Source organism: Charadrius vociferus, unplaced genomic scaffold (assembly GCF_000708025.1).
Source record: "Charadrius vociferus isolate BGI_N301 unplaced genomic scaffold, ASM70802v2 scaffold251, whole genome shotgun sequence".
Classification (NCBI taxonomy): Eukaryota; Metazoa; Chordata; class Aves; order Charadriiformes; family Charadriidae; genus Charadrius; species Charadrius vociferus.
The window spans coordinates 940,602-962,611 of record NW_009646963.1 but is presented as its reverse complement, the minus strand read 5'-3'; the positions used below and the strand labels follow the sequence as shown (position 1 = coordinate 962,611).

General features: G+C 38.2%; 1 protein-coding gene across 1 annotated transcript in view; it reads right to left on the bottom strand.

The window, feature by feature from the left end:
* UBN2 (ubinuclein 2) overlaps positions 1-22,010 on the bottom strand; it is a 49,695-nt gene that overhangs the window by 26,194 nt on the left and 1,491 nt on the right. Inside the window, exons 2-4 of the mRNA XM_009895263.1 lie at positions 21,914-22,006; positions 17,307-17,399; positions 11,160-11,261 (exon numbers count right to left, since the gene is read on the bottom strand). Coding sequence (XP_009893565.1) covers positions 11,160-11,261; positions 17,307-17,399; positions 21,914-22,006 — 288 coding nt within the window. The remainder of the gene's footprint in view (positions 1-11,159; positions 11,262-17,306; positions 17,400-21,913; positions 22,007-22,010) is intronic.

The window sequence follows — 22,010 nt, the reverse complement described above, 5'->3', positions numbered from 1 at the left end:
CCCCCCCCCCTTCCCGGTCCCAATATTCTGTCTCTGAGACCATATTACATTATGCTAGACATTAAATCTCAAGATACATAAGCCATAGGAACAATGATACACCACCTGCCTATGAGCAACTTCACTTGATTGTTCACTGGTTGGTTTTGTCCAAGAAGCAGGCAGGCACACAGTGAATTATTTGTTTTCATCTACAACATCATCATCACTGGTTGAAAACAAATTGGGGCGGGGGGGAAACCCACCCTGCCTCTCGATTTTAAATTTTAGGTTTCAGACTTCTATTGAAGACCCTTCGACGTTATGAGACCACGTGCTGTTCAAATTACCTTGTTAGTCGTAGATTTTTATCACACACCCTTTTAAGTTATCTGTAAGCGATAGCTATAGTTATTTCCAGAACCTATTTTCTTCCATATTTTCAAAAAAGATGACAAGATGAACAGTCAGTGGAAGAAGCCTAATCTTTACCAGAATCTTACATAATTGGATGTTACATCCAGGAAATAGGACTGAAAACAGTAGAGACATTTTTGTAAATTGAGCATAAAAAACTTCTCAGATGATGCGCTTTGTCTCATTCAGACTGCCACAGTTTTCATTAATACCAGTCTCTGCACTTGACACGTTCAAACATTCCAACACACATTACATTTAGTACCAATTCTAATCACAGTGCCCTGCTCAAAAACCTACTTCTCTTAAATAGTTCTCTGAAATTTTCTTTTGTTAAAAATGTTATCCCAGACAGAGCAAACTTAGCCACAGTATCTGTTTGCTTATTTCCAATTTTAGGTGTTGAATATGACATTGCTTCTTATACAAATACCACAATGCCAGCACTTGTTTCACTGAGTCATATATATTGTCACTCTGTTTAGACAGTTTTAAAATCACAAAAGGTTTCAAACTCTTCTACACCCTTTCTTTTAAAACGCACTTAGTATTTATGAAGGAATTTCCAAGTTAGAATTAAAGCTGTATCTCAAAAATACTGAAATCCAAAGACATAGGAAAAGCGGTCAATGTTAAGTATAGTGGAAAGCAATATTAATTCTATTATTTCATGACCAGCAGCCTCCTCAGAATGACACTCTCCCCCAAGCATTACCAGAAGATTGCTAATCGCTAGGAAGTATCTTGTTAACAGCAAACTCTCAAAAAGGCTGTGAGGATGAATAGATTCATTTTAGCTCTATGCACAACTATCAACAAAGCAAACCATTGAAGTGTTTGCAAGAGAACTGAGGGAGGGTTGCCTTGACAATGTCATTATCACTAAGCAGAAAGACAATATTGTCATGAACTACTCCAAATTTGAACTACCAGTCTTAGTTTTCAAATAGTGAAAATTCCAAAATTGTGAACTTAATAAGCAACAAATACAATTCTGGAAGCTATAGTCTGTCTGGAAGCATACAAACAGAATGCCTGAGACACATACCTGCCAACAAAGATACAGATGAAGCATTTAAGGACCTAGAAAGCATTACAAAAGTACCAGAAAGACACAATAACGGTGCAATGACCAAGAATCAATTTCTACCCTTCTTCTGAAAGAAAGAGTAGGATTTTGACACATCTCAGAGGTATGCACCCTGGCAGAGGAAAAAGTCAAGTTTGAGTTACAGTTGTCAGCAATAAATGTTTGGTAGCACAGCCAAACAATTAAGAATTAAGATACTTGAAAAGGAAACAACATGTTTGTTACTTTGAAGTTTGAACCACCAGGCCTTTCACTGCATGTCTGTTAAGACAGAATTCAACAGGCTGAATAAATTCATGGGCAGTTTTAACTGCCACAACGTTAACTGAAGACTTGAGATGACCTACATGAAGGGAACACACACACAATACAAAGTGAAGCATCAGCTACCAGCTTATTTTATTTCCCCCTGCACAATATACTGAGGATAAAATAGTTTAAGAACGAAAAAAGTCTGTGCTACCAAAAGCATTAAGACAGGAAGTGGAGTTATCCAGAAGAGGAAAACAACAAATGTGTACTTCAACAAGGAAGCTGGTAAAAGAGCCTGAAAACTGGAAACCTATATGGATTTGATCTGAATAAGTAGTTAGAAGTTTCCATAAGTCATTATCTTTTATCTTCCTGGAATGGAAGGCTTAACAAGCAGTACATAAAGACAGAAATAGAAAAGGAAAGTGGTAACAGGATCTATGAAATACCCTAAGATCATATGAAAGACTAATGTGAGAAAGCAGAAGAAAATGAAGACCAAGTGTCTTAGTTGTGGATTTGTCATGCATCTTAAAAGACTCAGATGATCACACAAAGTAGGAAGTGCAAAGTAAATTTGAGAGTGGAGAATGGGTAAGAATTTCAGAGAAATTTGATGTTTTTCCACAGCTCTCAGAACCAGCTTCATTATATATGAGGAAGACGAAAGGGAGAGAAAGTACATTATTATCCCCAGTGCTTAATAGACAGAGTGGGCATTTCCCTTTTGATGTGACAGGGTGTGAACTGAATTGGTGAGGTTGGAGCAGTATGGGATCAAAGCAGAAGAATATAGTAGTTACCAAGTTTGAAGGAGAACGCACAAAGCTGGGACCATTATCATAAGTGAAGAACAAGTAAAAGGAAACACAGCAAAGACTTGGCTACAGAGCAGTAAAGGAGGCACTGCAGAACACACAAGAAAAAGTAAGGATTAAAGACAGTCCACAAATGAGGAAGCTGTGAATCACAGTAGATTATTAGAATGATCAACATGCTATATGGCACAGAACCATAGGAACAAGGCAACCAAAAGGCAGAATTTGTTCAACATACAGATGAACAAACTATCTCGTAATAATTGGCAGGCAAACAAGGTCAGCAAGATGCAGATGTGTAACTGACCAGTTGAGGTTTCAACAGCTTCTGCTGAGGACTATGAATTTATTCAGACTTTCAAAGACCTTTTTGACATTCAGTTCTCCTTAACCCTTGAGAGAGTTTACTTTTCCCTACCAAAATTTGGTTTCTCCTCAGCCTACTGAACAAGGTATAACTTGTAAGTCAATGTTTCATTTTATTTTCAACTTACCTAAAACTGGGGCCTACAGACCACAATGTACCTAGTACACCCTCCTTCAAGGTAAGCTTACCATTTTCTAGCTCCCTAGTTGAACGGAAAATTTGAATATGATTGTATAAGATATTGGTAACAGCTAGATTAAACTTAATTTTAAAGTTTCTTCAGGACTGTCAGTTAAAGGGAACACAGCTCTTGCAACCTATACATCTTCTGATTAATAGGTTTCAAGACTTGCTTTGCACTAGCTTTTTCTGCATATCAAATCACAGAAACGATCCTATTAAGGAAAATAGTTTAAGCCCTTTACAGTGTTCTGTTCTTCTTTATACATTCCAAGATTGAGAATTAAAATTCTCACACCTACAAACAGACAGGACTTCATATATGATTGACTCCCGTGAACACGGATTTGTCCCACAAAAGATTAAGGAATAATTCAGCAGATAACAAAATAAGACTGATATATTGTCTGACCATCTAAAAGCAAATTAGTAAGTTTTTTCAATTACTGTCCTTGAGCTACATTACTATACTTCTAGTGCCATTAATCTAATTAAATGTTTAGATGTGAAAGATAATTTAGGGCTTTTTTAAAATAAGTTAACCAGTTTCAACTTCATTATTATACCAAGAAGAACAGTGACATTTTATGGATTATACCAATTTAGTTCCGAAATCCAGACCCACAGTACATAGCACTGTCTTATATTCACTATCTTGTGTTCAGGTATTTTGACCATGATCCTCCTCATTTAGCTTCCTTCCAGAGAACAATCTATACTATAGAAGTACACAAGAAAAGGCTTTTTAACACTTTTATCTTAAGTCCTGGAAATTAGATTTGCTCCAAACATGTCCAAGTGTTTTAAGAAGCGTAGCCTGTACATTATTTGTTATGAAACTGGTATTATTTAGATAAAAGCAGGGATCATTTTTGTTCCTTGTTCAGTTTATTTTTGAGATGGTTCTAAACAGCTTGGGGGGGCTGTTTATTTTTGATCCTCATTAGCCCACTGAATAACGTCAAGCTACTGAAGTTAGGTTGAATATGGTTGCTTTAGTCAAATGCCCTGAATATCCACAGTTTACTACATACTTCAAGATACTTCAAACAAACATAGCTGATCAATCTCTATGCTTCTTAAGGACACAAAGAACTGAAATGTACTCTTTGGCTTTGCTATCCTTTAAGGGTAAGTTTTCAAAAAAACCCCAAAACAAAACAGAACTGTCTTTCTGAAAAATAACAGAATAGAATATATAATGAAGTAATACATTGCTTTTCTAATCCAAGACAACATCAAAAAGCAAGCAGAAAGTTTTCCCATGGTAAAGAAGTTTCCTTTTCCAAAATACATAGGCGAGTTGTTCTGTTCTTCATTTTTTTCTTTAACCCTGGGGCAAAGAACAGCTGGCAAAGCACAACAGAATAAAGAAAGTATAACAGACTGTTAAATAAAGATAAAATACCTGGCTGAGGGTAGTCTAGACTAGAATAGGATAGTCTCCTAGGAGAATCCTAGTTTAGTAGTCGGGATATTATAATCCATCAGCCTACCAGAGCTCCTTGAGAGAACTATCTGTCTATATATCCATCTCTCTTTTGTTCTCACCACAACCACCACCTTTTACACCCTTCCACCAGTCAGAGTCAGACTATTAGCTTAGCTGACCTTCAGTGCAATGAGATGACATTCTTATCACCTTGACAATATTTCAGCCTAAGTTATAAAATGTATGACCACTCATGGGACCACCTTTATCTGTTCAACCCAATTCTTTCAGAGATTGAGCTCTGACACACACTGAAAACATAGTTCAGTGCTTTATTACAAATAAATACGCAATGTACTACTTAACCTCTCCAGGTTTCATGTTACAGAATTACTTGAAGGATTCTAATAGAATTACTACTAGAATTCTACAGAATTACTAGAAGATTCTGTAGAAAAAAAAATTACACTTTCCTTTTCTATTCATTTAACATTAAGAGCAGACTTACCATATATGACACATAAGACAAGTGCTCTTATGAAAGATCTGTTATTTTAGCACATTATAAACCCCCTTTATATTAATAATCACATTGGTTGAATCTTTTTTGGAGAACATTTAAGTTCCTTGTGCTGCTTAAATAAATTCATCTACTCATGAAGAATAGTTGATCCTAGGCCATGATCTACCCCTACAGTAGCTCAGGTTACTTTGAAAAATTATTTTGTGATCTTCAAAAATTATATTATTTGTTACTCCTACATTCTTGATGTACACAAATTTAAACAATGGTACTACAAAGGCCAGATATAAGTCTCAGTTTTTTTCAGCTACCTGTGCAGATGCTGAGTTTTCAGTTTCCCAGTTCTCCCACTGAGGTCATTAAATACATGAGCAGTCCTAAACAACCTGGTTGAAACCTAGGCCAGAACATGGGATTGAAAAAAATTAAGAAATCACTTATTCCTTTTTAAAAAAGGATACTGTATTTTGCAGAAGGAGCAATAGAACATTACTGTTCCTTTAACAAACATCCAATTTGTACTGCAAACTTAACTACCTTTGTCCCTCTAGCCATAATGGTTCTTGTATAGAGGACTGCTGGGTACACAACGCAGAACAGACATGCTTAAACGAAGCAGAACAGTATCTGCTTTATTTGTTTGGTGCTCCACTTTACACCTTTATTTATCGTAGGGTGAGGAGGGATCAGCTAAGAAAGGTTCTCCTAATTGAAATTTGCCCTTGTATTCACTCAAATGCATATGACATGTCAGGTGCCAACTGGCAGATCTACCCTGAAGACACCTGAAAAGCATGCAAGACATCTTTTATTAAAGGTGACATGGTACATTCAGCTATTCCCAGACCACAGATCTTCCAAGACTGGGCAAAGTGACAATGAACAAGGAAGACAGACAAGTAATATAAACACACAAATCCATAGCCAATGAAACAGCTAGTAACTGAACCTCTGGGGAAAAAAAAAAAAGCTTTAATGCACCCTCATGTATTCCATGTGCACGAGGTTTGTGATAGAGGCAGCTTTTTCCACATGAAAAATGCAGCAATGTTAAATTTATCTCTCAATCCAACATGAAAGTATGTTTAATAATGGATCCTATGTAGCATTTTTCTGTACATGCCTCTAGCATTGGCTTTTTTTTTTTTTTAAGAGACATTTATCTTTCTCAAGCAAGAACTCTGCTCCCCATATCTATGCATAAAGCAAACTCTTTTGAGTAGGAAGGATCACCATCAAGTTGGCCTAAAACAACTCACCCAGAACCCCACAAAAAAGGTAAAAATTGCCATCAGTGCACTGAGCTCCGCCGTTCCCCAAATTCTCACTGGGAAAAAGCATCTTGGATATTCAAGAGTCTTGAGCGAGATGCTCTTACTGGCAATCCATCAGCTTCAAGCTTTAGATCACAACAGCAGGAACTCTTCAGGGGAAGCCCGGGTGGGAGAGAAGAGGATATTAAATCTATGACACCTTTAGTAAATCTGGAAATGAGATTAAGTAAACCAAATTTATCCTGAAAAAGGTGTGAAAACTGTATATCATGACACAAAATTTTTGCAGAGACTAAGCCCTTAAATTATGGGAAGTCGTGTACAGAACCCAGATAGAAAAAGAGCAACTCTTTTACGAATGTGTTTGGAATTACTAAAATCAACATAGAATCCTTGAAAGGCTGTTTTTTAAGAGGGTCTGAGCTCTTGAGGAAAGATGTAGCTAAAGAAAAAGGTTTCTCCTTTAAGCTGAAGTACGTGTTTTGGAGAAACCTTCCATATATGAGAAACCATTGGTAGGCTAGTTTTCTCTACTCAGCAGCACAGGACTCCTACACCCGTGTTTAGAAGGCTGCTGTGGAACCATTAATATAGTAGACTGAGTTAAATATCGACATACATCTCTAGATGTCCAAAGTACTGAACTGCATGATTCCCGTTGCTCTTGGCATTCAAGTTTTGGTTCAGTTCCTGGCTACCTGGTATCGCTGCTTCAAAATACAGCTTGCACTGCTTACAGATTTCTAGGTGGATGTTTCTCCCTCTGCCTTCATCTACCCATCATAGGGGAAGGTACTAGCTGGTCTTTGCTTTGGATATGCAAGTCTTACTACCTCTGACTAAGAGAAAACTGCATACTTTTTCACTATGCACCATTTATTACTTCAGATCCCTGTTCTATATTACATAGCGGAAAGCTCAGAGAGCACTGTATTCCCCTGGAATCTCTACCTGTATAAAGCTTACACTGTCAGGAAGGTATTCAACCAACCAAATATTCAGAGGTGGTCACAAGAGCAAGTTGTCCAGCCAAACCAGGTTGATAAGTGTGTGTATGCACATGTGTGCATGTAGAAAGAACAGAGTGGAAGCAGAACTCTACAGGAATACCATTCCACAAAAAGATTGTAGTTCTGGGCAGTTTACATTATAGCAAAACTTATTTTCAACACCAAAGCAGTGGAAACACTGAGAAGGAACAGCTTTCTTTGCAAGTTATGAACATCTCATATTGCTACCACAGAGGTCTGTTAAGATAAGCACAGATTAGGACTTGCCATCAGACTAACTGCTACATAGTGGTTAGAAGCAACAGTAAGACGGTGTTGATTTACATTTTTTTTCTGGAATGAAGAGTTCACAACCCACTGACTACAGTCAAAATGCTCAACCCAAAAATATCGACTGTATAGACTGAAGCATGGATCTCCCATTTGCCTGCAATTGCATTCAGAGAAGAAAAGCCACTTCTTCCAAACAAGACGAGATAAAATTTTTCCAAGGAAGGCAGCAAGGTAAAAAGCTGAACAGCATATATACCAGATACATCCAAAACAAACAGCAACCTGTAACTATATACTTATTTCTATAAGAGGAGACAAGTCTGAAGGAACATGGGAGGTAGGAATTGACTGTGTCACTTAGGGCAATACGTACCCAAGAACCTTTCCTCAATATTTTCCTTTAGTTGGATTCATGTCTGAGTCCACTGAATTGCTGTTTGGGAGCCCTTACTTTTCTGCATTCAGCAGCCACAAGGACTTTGATGGTCTTAATGCAGCCATGCTGCTAAAGTCTTTACTACACTGTAAGAAAGTACCAATTCTTTCCAGAGTAAACAATGAAGTCAAATCTGTAATAATCTCATACATGGTTTTCATTTTCACAGGAGGTAAACAATAACAATCTAGCCAACTAAGCAGCCCAAAATTTACCACACTTTGTCAAAGGCCAGGTATCAGTGCCCTTTGAGGAGTCTGACAGGAAAAATCTCTTTGCTTAGAAGAAGCTCCGTTCTAGCGGCACTTTCCAAGAACCTCCCTCCAAAAAGCATGTCCTGTACTTGTCTGCACTCCAGCCCCATTAAAATCCATTATCTGAGAATCATGCCGTTAGCAGATTCCTTGCAGTTGAGCCTGATCCCTGCCCTCAAGAAAACAAGCACAACAATTGCCTTCCTGAGTCCTTGGAGGACACAAATGCCCTGTTACCTATGCTAGTTGTTATACATGCATCTACATTACATGTACAAAATTAGAAATGGGTCCAAAGGAAGCAGAACTCCTTAACTCAATTACAAAGCCTGCTAAAAACTGACTTAAGAGTTTTATTGGTTTGATTTCTTGGATAATATTTGATGGCATTACCTCAACAATCTGTTTTTAGAAGGAAAATATCTCTAAAGCTATGGAATAAATCTTTTTCCATGCCAAAGAGCTAAATCTTTCTTTCACACCTATGACAAAAAAAAAAAGACCAAAATTCTAAGGAAGCTTTCAATTATTTTTTTATGGGATACAATGGGAGACAACAGGATGCCAATCCTGGAGCAATTCAAGAGGCACTCATACTCATTTTTCGAGTTTGCACCCCGGATATTATAGCTTTTTATGTGTAAGAAAGTGTATGTTCCAAAAGGAAGTCCAGGCTGGACCTGGCTCTGACATTTTTCAGGGTACATGGTGATTTAATAGCTGGCCACACAGAAGATGAGCAAGCCAGACATGTATTTTCTTTCTGGACACTTCCCATTTGCATCCAAGATGGAAAGAGAAGTTTTGTTGAACTTAACTCCTACATTACAGGACCACTAAGCTCTGCAACAACAACAACAGACAACTGCTGGCACACAGCATTTTTGGTGGTTTTTTTTTTTTTTCTTATTTCCTATATAGAAATAGGGATAAAACCAAAACAGAGATGGCCTCTCACTAGTCTGTATATATAATGTGGACACAAGGCATAATGATTTGTCCTGGAGAGCAATCTTTTGAGAATACACCATTCTCCCCAGTAGCTTCCATAGCTACCACATGACGTCCTGCCCTCTAACAACTGTCTTTTGTATGTTCTTGCAAGGAGCCTGGCAAGAGATATCAGAAGTGAATGCTCCTGCAAATCTAACAGATCTGCTGTTGGTAACAACAGCAGCACTGGAAGTAGGCACAGTAAGAGAAGTACCAATACACCATTGAGTGTTCAACCCTGGTAGACTCATGCACATCTTACAGAGACTGGTATTATAAGTATTGAAAGTTATCTGAATCATATATCAGATCTGTGATAGGTGACAATAAATGCAGAAAAAACAACACACAATTTGGGTCCTGTATCCAAAAATTTCAAAACTGAAGATGGTTAACTTAAGCAACAGTAAGAAACCAGATAAGCCTATAGGCTCAACTGGCTTCTCAGCAGGAGTGAAGCACATCTGTTCTTACTGAGCTGAAGATCAGAATTTGACCTTTGGAAAGGAGCTTAGGCTCCAATAGTGTTCCAGCGGCACAACCAAAATTTGAGGGATAATGATAGGACAGTTTAACATTGCCCAGTTCAACTAAAATTTTAATCTAGACCAAGAAAAAGGACAAATTAACACAAGCTATGATAAGTATCTACAGCAAATTCACTTTTCATGCAACTTGTTCACATGCCTTCAAGACCTACTTCAAAAACTAACAATACACACAGATCAACTCAGCCTGCTACCCACTGTGGTTAACAGCTGAACTTCTTTTGCTCAAGAAGGTATCAGTTCTGCAGCACGCCTTCTGTGCATCTTACACAGTTCTTAACAGCAATATTCACTCCAACATCTATGTGCCAGAAGCCTCACAGCTGCGTTCACCAAAGCTCTTTCCAAAGTTGTGTAACTTCCCAGGTCTACTACCACATTCAAATGGAGGCTCGACATAATGTATGTTAAGCAATACACTTCTGTGCTTTTCTTACTCCTTTTCATCTTTCCTCTCCCACTCAAGACTTTTAGCTCCCTCATCTTCAGAGCAGCACATCATCGCTGCTTTTGTCCAGTGTCACTGAGCAGTGGAGGAAACTGAAGGCTGGCTAAAGTGTCAGGTGGCTTTTGTTAGGTTTTTTGGTATGCTTTTACTTGACTAAACAGTACACCTACTTCTATGGGAGCTCTAATAAACGATAATTGTAGGAGGTCTCCAAGCTTTTATATCATCCACTCTCTTCCAAGCTTGTTCCTCATTTTCATAATTTCATATATCACCTCTAAGATAGCTTCAAATGCCCTCTTATAAACCTCCTGATATCCCAAATATTGCCTGCACCTAATAGCTTTTTCTTTTACTTTGAGATGTGTTTTCCTTTCTGAAAAGTATTCAGACAAAATAAGCTGTAATATCCAAGCTGTTTCATTCAAAATTTTTCAGACATATTCTGTGTGTAGAATAACCATCCTATCCTTATTGTTTTTTAGGAGCAAAATAGCTTCCTGATCTAATGCAGGAAATCTAACACCGGTACTCTACTAATAACCCAGGTAGCTAGTACCAGAAACTGAACAGAACCAGTGTAATTCCAGTCCACAGTAAGTGAGGGGCACAAATAAAAATAATTTAGTTTCTAAAGCTGGAAAACTATGCGATATAGCAATAGCTTTCTTAATTCTTGCAGTGCATAATAATATCTGAATGGACTACAAATACAATCATTCGTTGAATTCCCAAAGTAGTATGCCCTTTGGATCCATATCAGTTATATACAGGCACAAAGTATTTTTTTTTAACCTTTCTTCTTTATAAAAAAAAATAAAGCATTGTCTTATTTCTTCCTGCTGCTTTGATGAGGCTTACTTACCGCTTCAGAATTATCAATGAAAGGGTCCGTTTCATCATAACCATAACCTATATCAATTAGATCCTGCAGGCGATCCTTCCGATGTTTGTGGGGCTTTCCACCCTGAAAACAAAGCAACAGTTATATCATTTAGGAAATGGGGAAGTAATGTACTGAAGTCTACAAAACATCAGGCATTGGATGGATGGTCATTCAGGGAATAAGGAGTTTTGCTTCCTTGAAGATTGTCTAGATGACTTATAAAAACTTTCACACAGGAATGAGCTCCCACAAACATGCAGGGAATAAGGAGTTTTGCTTCCTTGGATGCTTCCTTGAAGATGGTCTAGATGACTTATAAAACACTTTCACACAAGAATGAGCTCCCGCAAACATGCTTTACTATAGCCTTACCAGAATCATCCCTGAAAGGCATTCACTAGCCACCTGGTTTCTGTATGAAAGATCTTCCTAATATTTCCTATTTAGAGATGTTTCACTGTCCTATGTTTTTAAAACATAGTGATAGGACTGTTAGTGACAGAAGGACTAAGATAATTTAGGAAGTGTTACGTTTTTCACTATGTTACGGAATCATTACAAAGGAAAATACTAATAGTCTAGCATTCAGTAAAGTGTTTCCCCACACAAGATTGGACTGCTTCTCTACAGAGAAGGGAAGTCTAAGTCAAAAGAGAAAAATACTAATCTGGTACTTGCAGGTACGACGTCTATGAGTTTTCAAGAAGTTATATAGCCTTCACATGACATAACTGAAGAAAAACAAGATAAAATCCTTTGAAATGCAAGACCCATCACTTCAGTTGATAGGACCAGACATGAAGCAATTACTTGAGTAACAAAGCCAGAAGCTGTCCCATAGACTGGGCTCACTTACCTCCAGGAGACAGTAAATTTCATTTTAAGCTCTAAGTACTTTTCTTATGTGAAAGTTTTATTGTTAAATCAAGACAAGTAAAAACCTCACATCCAGCTCAAACATTCACGGTACCTAAACTTACGATTATGCAAATGGGAATCTGCTTAGGATAAGGCCTAGTTTTCTGACTCCCATATTATCAAAATTGTCAATATAAAAGTCTTAAAAGATAAAATTCTCCAAAAGGCACCACCTTCACTAAAAGGGTAACCAGTGTTCTTCCATGAATTCAAGAAAGCTTGCTCCTGAGGCTTCTCTGCCTGTACTCTACAGTTCTAAGCACATTTACAACAAGTGTGAGTCTTTCCAGTTGTGGCATCGAAGTATCACAACCCACCTGTTACTATGAGTATGCAGACACTGTTCAAATGAGGTTTCAGGTCTTTTATGAGACGTGTACGCATCTGAACACCTCCATTTTAACAATATTTCGCAAGAATTTAAGTTTGTAACGAAGTAAAGCATGCACTCTTTCTTGCAAGCAAACAGGAAGATTTCAAGTATAATTAAATAAATGCAATAGTTCAGGAAGGAAAAACCTCAAAAGTGACTACTGTCTCTAATTCTGGTTTCCAAGATATATTCCAAGCCTCAGGCTTTCAAGCTAACTATTCCTAACTTTTCCTATCAGTCCTATCACCCCCTACAGTCACTCATCCGGTAAAACATCTGGATGACTGCATGTTCCCAAAAACATGCAGTACTTTTTTTTCTTCTGTCATACAAACTTTTTTTTTTTAGGAAAAAAAATTTAGAATAATAGAGGTAGCACTTAAGAATTCTGCTTAAACTCCAGTGCAAAAGCTTATGTAATTCTCATGATTCTGACTGAGGCACCAGCAGGCTGGCTGAAGAATGCTACATAAGCCATACTTTACCTCTACTCATCTCACTGACGTGTAATGCAATCCACCTCTGTACCACGTCTCTTGCTAAGCCCAAGTAACCATGAACATCCTTGTTTGTAAGTCCAAAATCCTTTTTCAGCAATGGCTATTCTACGATTTCAGTGTACGGGCATTAAAAAACCATTTTTTAAACTCTCAATGCAGTTTGACTGCTTGTTTTTCATAAAAACATAGTGCAGATACGGAACAAAGTTAACAACAAAAAAGAAATCTCATAGTAGCCAAATGAATAAAAGCAGGATTAAAATAGTAACCTATATTCAAACACAAAAACATCTGAACTTTTTATGTATAGTTAGAGAATTTCCTTCAGGCCTGGCTCTACCCAGTAATGTTTAAGGAAGTACATTTAAAGTCTGTACAATCAGGATGTTAAGGATGCAAGACCAGAGCAGAAAAACTGAAGGGATTACCTGCATCATCAGTGTTTACTATGCAGCAGTTCAGGGAATTTTACCACTGAAGCTTTTCACCTTTCCCAAAAGAATTCTTCCAACCTTTCTGTCCCAGAACACAAACAGTCATAACACTAGAGCAAATTAAGATGTCTAGTTTTTGAGGCTGCAAATAGTACTCATGCAAGTACTCCAAGAACTCAAATATGAGTTCAGCAAATTAACCATGGCACATAAACTAAGGTTTAAACAACTCTTGTCCAACAGGACTTGACAGTGGCAAAAACAATGCCAATTTTTCAAGAATCTTCCAAGGGCCACAGCAGAGTCTATAAACTAGTAAACCTGATCTCTATATTGGGCAACTTAATAGAAGTTATAAAGAACCAGGAGGCACAAGAATATACATTCAGGAGCAGTAGAAGGAAGCAGTACTTCAAATACTTTTTAAAAGGTTCGAAGATCTTTTAAGACAAAAAACTACCATGGGATAAAGGGGAAGGTCCACTCAAATTAATGCCTAGTTAAAGGCTAGGAAAGAAAGGGTAGGAATAAATATTTCATTTTGGCAAAGAAAGTAATCAGCAAAATCACCAAGGAACATGTATTCCTTCATCTGTAGAAGCAGCAGAGAGGGCTAACAGTTAGCAGGGTGGGTGTGATGACAGAAATTACTGAGGATAGTAAATAAAAAAAAAGACAATTGAAATTACTGAAAGACCTCACAGTTGCTCTGAACTTAGAATGATAAATCATCAATTGAATTCAGTATCAATAAAAGCAAGGTAATCCACACAAAGGAAGTACAACCCAAACAAGAAACAATACAGTGTGCTCCCAATTTGCTATGCTGCTCGGGAAGCACTGGAGTTGTAACACACAGTTTTATGACATTTGCTCAACAATCAAGAGCGGTCAAAACAGAAAAGAATTGGGACTTATGAAAAAAGGAACAGAGAGCAAAACCAGAAGTCATCATTATATCACTGATAAATCAGGGCATCCTACCATTAATATCCTTTCATTTAAAAAAAGAAATTGGAACAAAAAAGAGAACAGTAAGCCAACAAGGATGTTTAAAGGTAAAAAACACTGCTTCTGTACCATAACAGAATGTTAAGACACTTCAGCTGGGGAATGAAAGGGCTGAGTTTAGATGATAGCATCAGAATCACAGGCAGCATGCAGAAGAACAGCAAATATTTCACTGTTTCTTACAATACAGAAACTACAGAGCACCAAATAAACTCCTCAGGTTTAAAGACAAGCTAGGTTTTCATACAATAATCCTCATGGTACTCAGTGTCATGGAACACAATGTGAAATTTAGTGAACTCAAAATGATCTGGCACATTGACGATAGAAAGCTATATAAATGGTAGTTAAACACACAGCCTTTGGCTTTGGGAGGAATTAAACCACAGAGTGCTAAACAGGCACAGTCAAGCAATATCAATGCACACTTAATGTTATACTTCCAAGCTGATATTCCACTAGTGTCAGAGGACTATGTTACCATCCATTAGATAGACCTTTGTTTTGATCCAATAAAAAAAAAAATCTTACATTATGTACAATATCATCCAAGATTCGGTATCATGTTTTTACAACAGAGTGTTTGATTTTGTCTAGAGAATAACACTAATCAAAAGCATGAAAATGGGAACCACTCGGAACAGATTTTTATGCTGGTGTTTAAAACGTGCAGCAATTGCAAAATTGTTTTGAATAATCAAGTAAAAAACCAAATGGTACATTAGCTTTATGCCTCTTGTTTTACAAAAATATATCTATTCGTAGGCTTTTTCTTAGTATCTGCAAGATATATCCGATACTGTTCTGATCTGATTATGAGTGCAGGAATTTATCTGAAAATAAGTATAAAATCTTCAAGGAAGATTGTTCTTCACATATCAAGTTTTTCAGAAGTACTGCCACACATGCTATGATTAAAAAGATAATTTAACTCCATTTTAAATGGATATAGATAAGTAATACCTAATTATTTGAAGGAGGATATAGTAGATCCTGCAAGTCTGAAAAAAAAAAAAAAACAAACCCCTAGTTCTTTCTCATACAACTAGTGGTTGCTTTTACACTAAAGTGCTGTTATAGAGAAGAGAATGGCTATCTACTTCATAGGATCGCTGTTGTAGTTTAAGCTAAGGGCCAAACGTCTCACCACAAGAATCAGAAGATGGCTGGATGCTGTCAGAACATGAGTAGTTGTACTGGGTCAGTGCAGAGAGATGCAATTCCTCTGATTGTGGATGGTAAGTGGAGACTGATGGTTCTTGTATTGGAAGAGAGGAAGGACAGGGACTATCTAACACAAACTATTAATCCCTCCCTGCCCTCCATGCTTAGCAGCCCTAACCTAGTAAGTTGTTCTTTATATAGAAGACATTCCCCTTCCAGGAATTTTGTTGGGCTGAGGGGCATAAGGTATGGCAGAAAATGAGAAAGGCAAGAAATCAGAAATGCAAATAGTAAGATACACAAGCACCATGAATTTAAACTGTTGTAAAATCATAGTTTTTGTTACCTACTGCTTTCTAATAGTGAAACGTTATCTATTTGCCCCTTTTGATAACTACTGAGCATTGAACTCAAGTTTTCATAAGTCTAACACCACCATGTTTTGTCCATAAATGTACATGTTTAGCTTTGATGTATGCATAAATATATATGTAAAATTAAATTGCTTCCACTACCACTCCCTCCTACATATATTGCTTTAAGTGCTCTACACTGACTTTAATCTGCTGTAGTTAAGCAACTTGTTTCGGGACATTGTAAAATCCTTAACTTATATTATGGAAATGCATTTTCTAGAAAAGTACAGTTGAAACATTTTTCTTTTCTCTCACACTGAAAAAATAATTAATCATTCAAATGAAAAGCAAACAGTATTCTGGAACTGCCTTCTCAATTCACCAGGCATGTTGGGTTCTGTCAACCCCTCCACAAAAGATGAAAATTATTCTTTTCAGTTTAGGGGTTTACTTTGTTATGATCACAGCTAACAAACCCTGAAATAGTAATTGCTTCTACAGCATGTATAGACCAGGCACTCAGAGAAATCTGCCTTTGCCAGAAAAAGAAAATCCAAACAAATCAGACACGAAAGATTTTAATATGTATATTAATAGCAAAAGATACAAATGACTGCTTGTTTCCCTTCTTTATTTTTGAGGTGCTGTATTAGTAATCCAGAATATCAACATGCCTAAGCATGATGATGAGTTTTGATTGCCAGCTCAGAATTAATTACCCAACCCTACCCATATGAATTCTTAAAGACCTGTTTGGGTGTGGTTTTAGTCAACGTTTTCTGATTTCTACCTTCAGTTATTAGTGAAAGCCTCTTTATGTTTCTACCTAGTGTTGTTCAAGTCATTCATGCTACACTTTCAGAAGTCAGCGGAATATCTTTAGGCAACTGGCAGCAACAAGATAAACTCATCAAGCAATGACTTACTATTCAACAGTAACTTCCTATGGAAGCATTTCAAAGTAGTCAGAAATTCATCAAGATTCATCAGTATTTAGCCCAAACAGAAGAGCTGTTCAATAGTGCACAACAGCATTACATAAAAATTCTTTCCTCCAGCACAATATTTATCATGAATATTGACCTGCATCTATTACTTATTTGTATTTATATAGGAAGCTTTTCCAAGAATAGCTTTACAAGCTATAAGATCCTATAGACAAATCTATTTAGCAGACTTGTCTAATAAGCTTGTAGCAGCTTCAAGCTGCTTAAATGAAATATGAGACAGTCAGCTCCAAAATGTACAGAAGTCATTTGATGCTACGTTAGCAATGCTATTCAGGGAAAAAAAAATGTTAACATCTCTACAGCATCATAAGTTACCCCTATTAAATATTTGTATATATTGATACAGGTACAGTAACTCACGTATTTTGCCTCAAACTTCTTGGCTAGCATTTCTACTTCATGCCGCTCACGTTGTTCATCATTAAATGGATCTTCTGAGTGAACCGATTTCTTCTGAAAAATGCAGAAGTTAAATATTAATTCCATAAGAAACACAGAGTGCACCTAATAAAAACTACTAAATGTCAATAAACAATGCTCTGATGACTAAGTAGTCAGAATTTATACTGAGTCCAAATACTTATTTATTCTCTAAAAATTAGTTTGACATGTTCAGTTGTCATTCAGTTACTTTTCTTCTGATGAGAATGCAAACAGAAAAGTTAAGAGAAAGACACAGATTTATATTTTCCCAAGCATTCCACTACAACCTCAACTGAAAACATTAAGCATAAGAGAGACCTATGTCCATTTGAGGTTCAAAGAGAAAGAACTCTCTAAATACAACTCCTTTTCACTTCTGCTTCCACTGGTGCCTCTTACTGGTGCTGTAATCCTTCTAGATACAATACACAAGAAGTACCTGGTACACTAATCAGCGGGTAAGCAGCCAGAAGACTAAAGAGTTCAGGAAGTTACTACCATAACTAATGTAACTCCTTTAACTCTTGTACTATTATTTTTTTTTTCTTAATTTCAGTAATCGCAGCATGAATTCTACAAGATTCCCACTATGGCAGCCACAGTGACAATACAGATTTAATATTCCAGCTGTACAAACAAACAGGAAGTACTCCCCCTCTTTTTTTTTTTTTTTGGAGAAAGAGGTTTTCACTGACATGAAGTCAAATAACAGTAATCAATGGTATACATAATGCTTTTTTTGGAAATAAGGTATGACAGAAAAACAGCACTGCCTTCTTCCATTTAGAGTTCACATAAAATACAGTAATTGTTGGAAAGGGAGAAAGTACTAGGATGCTAAAATATGGTGGAATGGAGTTTCATTTTACAGAACTTTATGGATGGCAACTAACTTTACTGCACGTGGACCACTGAATAAATGAAGGTTTATGGTAGACTAAGTCAGAACAAAAAACAACACCAAGTTCAGAAAAGTAAGATCCTTCCTCCACAGTACGAAAAGACAACATATTGACTAAATGGTGACGAACTGTAGACAAGTATCAAGGCAAACGTAATGAAGAAGGTAAGCTGAGCAAAACTGAAAACACCACATAATTAGCTTACATTTTCTAAACTGAGTACTTAGAGAGAAAAATAATAGAGGTCATAGATAATCTTGAAACATAAGTTGCATACATATTTCCTGCAGGCATAATTAAATACTAAATAACGGTCAATTCACACAACACCATTTTCTCTACTTTTGGCTGGGAAAACCTATTCCACATCTTCTGCTAGGCAAATGAGACAAGGTTGAGGCCAGATGTCAAGCAAAAGTGTTAACCTGCCTCTCTCCACCAAACTCTCAAAGCTATTACTTTGATTAGTTAAGCACTATTGGAACCTCAAATTCAAGCAAGTTTTAGTTTTGACAGTTTCTGAGGGCTCTGATGGACGGCTCTCAGACTTTGCAGTAACTTTAAGACATTACTACTTCCAACACCTTTACAAACTGCTTGACAGAAGCCAACTTGGGCTTCTGGCTTACCCACTTTGAGTTAAGTTTTACAAACCAAGCTGCAATTGCACCAACAAAAGAGGGAGCGCACTTTCACTTCTGCCAGTTTTTAAGAGGCACTCTTCAATCATAGTAACTTATTACTCACATTCAAAACCTTTACATAAAGAACTCCTACCAAAAGATGAACTCTACTAACACCCCTATCATAGGATGTTCTCTATCAAGACAAAAAAAAAACCAAACCAACAGGGCAAGGACAGCATGAGTTTTAACATAACCATTTCCAATAACTTCTGATTCAGGCTAGAACCCCAAATTTGGAATAAAAAAAATAGAATTTGCACTCATCCTGTCACATAAGTTTTGGGATTCTCTACCATTTTATTACAAGACCTATTAATGCAATGTTTGAAGTTATTCCTGCGTACCAGTCCTCACCTTCCCAGAACCGCCTGGCTCTGGAGAACCTTTCTTGGTTGCTCCAGTTCCAAGCAACACTACAAATCAGAAAGACAAGCTCCTAATTTTGTAATGTTGAACTCTAATGAGAATAGGTATAAGGAAATCAAGCAACTTCTTATAAGGGATAAAGAGTCAACAATAGCTTTCAGAAAACTCAATCACTCTTCACCCTACAAAAACAGTTTGCAAGCTAAGTTTATATGAACTGTTCATTTAGCACTGAATCATTACCAAAACAACAACAAATATCAAAATCCAAAGCTCCACTTAAAACCACAGCTAACTGCTGACTACTTACTACCTACTTGGAAAGAGCAAATCTCAGATTCTGCAAGCAAGTGGCAGAGGGCAGGCGTTTCTTGGTCAAGCCTCATTTTAACAAAGTTTTCTCTGCTGCATTAACTGGTTTATATAAATCACCATAGCTATTCTACTCCACAAGCAGGATCGGTTTTCCTTTCACAACTTTTTTCTATTTTAGGACTTTGAACAGGTTACATAATTTGTTGGTCTGAGAATGACCAGGGTAAAAGACAGACTGCTGTCATCCTGAGCCTCCTGCACTGTGCAGAGCAAATTCTCTTGTATTTGCTTTAACTATGAAGGAACCAGCATGCATTAATTTTATTGCTGGATAAAATGTATTTCCCCTCTCTTATCATGCTGATTAATACAAGACTAAGTCCTCCCTACCATATCAGAGTAGCTTTTCCACCTTCTACCATATAGCAAGCAAGAAGTTAAACTGACAGGCCACGTTTTTAAACAAGAATAAGAGTCCACAATCACTTTAAAAGGATCACAATTTATGACACTGTTTTACATAATGAGCTGATTGTAGTCACTCCAGCAATAGACAGGCCATTATGATCCATTCATTTCAATTTGGACTCTACAGAGAGCTGAAAAACATACACAATTTCTTATACAGCAGTTCTATCACTATTTCTACCTTAAAAGCAGTGTCTGATCACAACTGTACCAAAAATTCCCTAGATCAATGCTCCCCCCAAAAGATACATTAAAAAAGCCATCAAGCCATCATTCCAGACCCCCCCCACCCCCTCAGGAAAAGGCGGCAGCTATGGAACTGGGAGCTGCCAACAGGAAAAGTCAACCTCCACATACTGAACCACTTCTAAACAGGAACACAATTTTCACCTTCATACAGGAACTGTTCAGAAAGATGGTACTTCACAGAGCAGCGTGCTTACACTACACCAATTCAGAGGAGTCATAACCGGCACTGTTTGCCGACAACAGCTGTAGGACAGGATGAACAGGAGGAACCTTTTAACTTGCATCAGAAGATCTCAGAGGGATTAAAATCACAGTCATTGATTTTTCTGTCTTCCACATTTAAACACAGTCCAATGTGTACATCCCTCCTACTACAGAACGAAAAGTGAGCAGGCTGCTACGGACTTCGGTCCGTAAAACTGACATTTTAACCATTTTCAAATTTGTGCTAGATGTAAAAATCTAATGGCAAAATCAGAACTGGTATTTGAGGTTTGCTTGTATCACCAGAGCTAGCACAACCTTCTCAGTAGTAGTTACTTCCTTGACTCCTGGCTTTTCCAGCAAGATGTAAACTTTCTCTAAAATTATCTGCGTACCAGAATTAAAAGGAGCCACAACTATTTAAATCAAGTGCAACTCCACTGGTATCCTCAGCTCAATGAGTGGCTTAAGTGTGACCAGCTTAAGGACATGCATCTCTCCCTCCTACTTGAACACTGGGTCCTGTTGATTGGCTAGTGCTGCTCACTTCTTAAAGTTGTCTGCACAAGCTTTTCTCCTTAAAAACCAAAGTAGTTCGAGGACCAATTTTTTTTCCTGGTCGAGAGGAATAGGAAAAAGGAAAGTACTTCTTTTCTTGAATTAAGTTCTTAAATTACGGGCGAGGTTATAGTTTAAACAACATGAACTCTCATTCATTCCTGCCCCCCCCCCGCCCCAAGACTGCTGAAACTCTTCTCCAAGTCTACTAATGCTCATTTCACTGCTTCTCAAGGCTTGTACCACAGCCGGGTTAATAACTCTTCATTTACCTACATACAGCCTACAGACAATCCGGAAAACAGACCGGCATGGCAACGGTTTCATTCAGCTGCCGGAAAAAGCTGCCAGGAAGGGAGGACGCAACATTACCGCTCCCGGGGCAGGCAAGGTGCGGAGATGAGAGCCGGGGTAACCTGGGCGCAAGACACCGCCGCTCCCCCGCCCCTGCTCGCAGCAATCCCCAGCAGCTCCCAGAAAAGCCACCCTGGAGCCCTCGGCCAGCTCAGGGCCGACAAGAGCGAAGCCTCCCCTTCCCCCCCGCCACCGCGCCAGCCTCAGCGCCAGGAGGAGCCCGGAGCGACGGCGAGGCCGCCGGACTTCCCCCCACCCCCGCAGGGCACCGCCCCGCCGGGCCGGGACCACCCCTGAGCAGCACGGGGCGACCGATAACGTTATCGGCAAGGCCGGGGAGGAGGAAGAGGAGGAGGAGGAGGAGGAGGAAGAGGAGGCGAACGGGCGGCGTAGCCCGGCCGGGCAGGAGGGGAGGGGGGAAAAGGAAGGGGAGGTCCCCTACCCGCGAGTCCCCGCACAGCAGCAGCTCCGGGTAGCTGAACTCCACGCAGCCCTCCTCGGTGGGGTCCTTCAGCACCACCTCCAGGCGGACCGTCTGG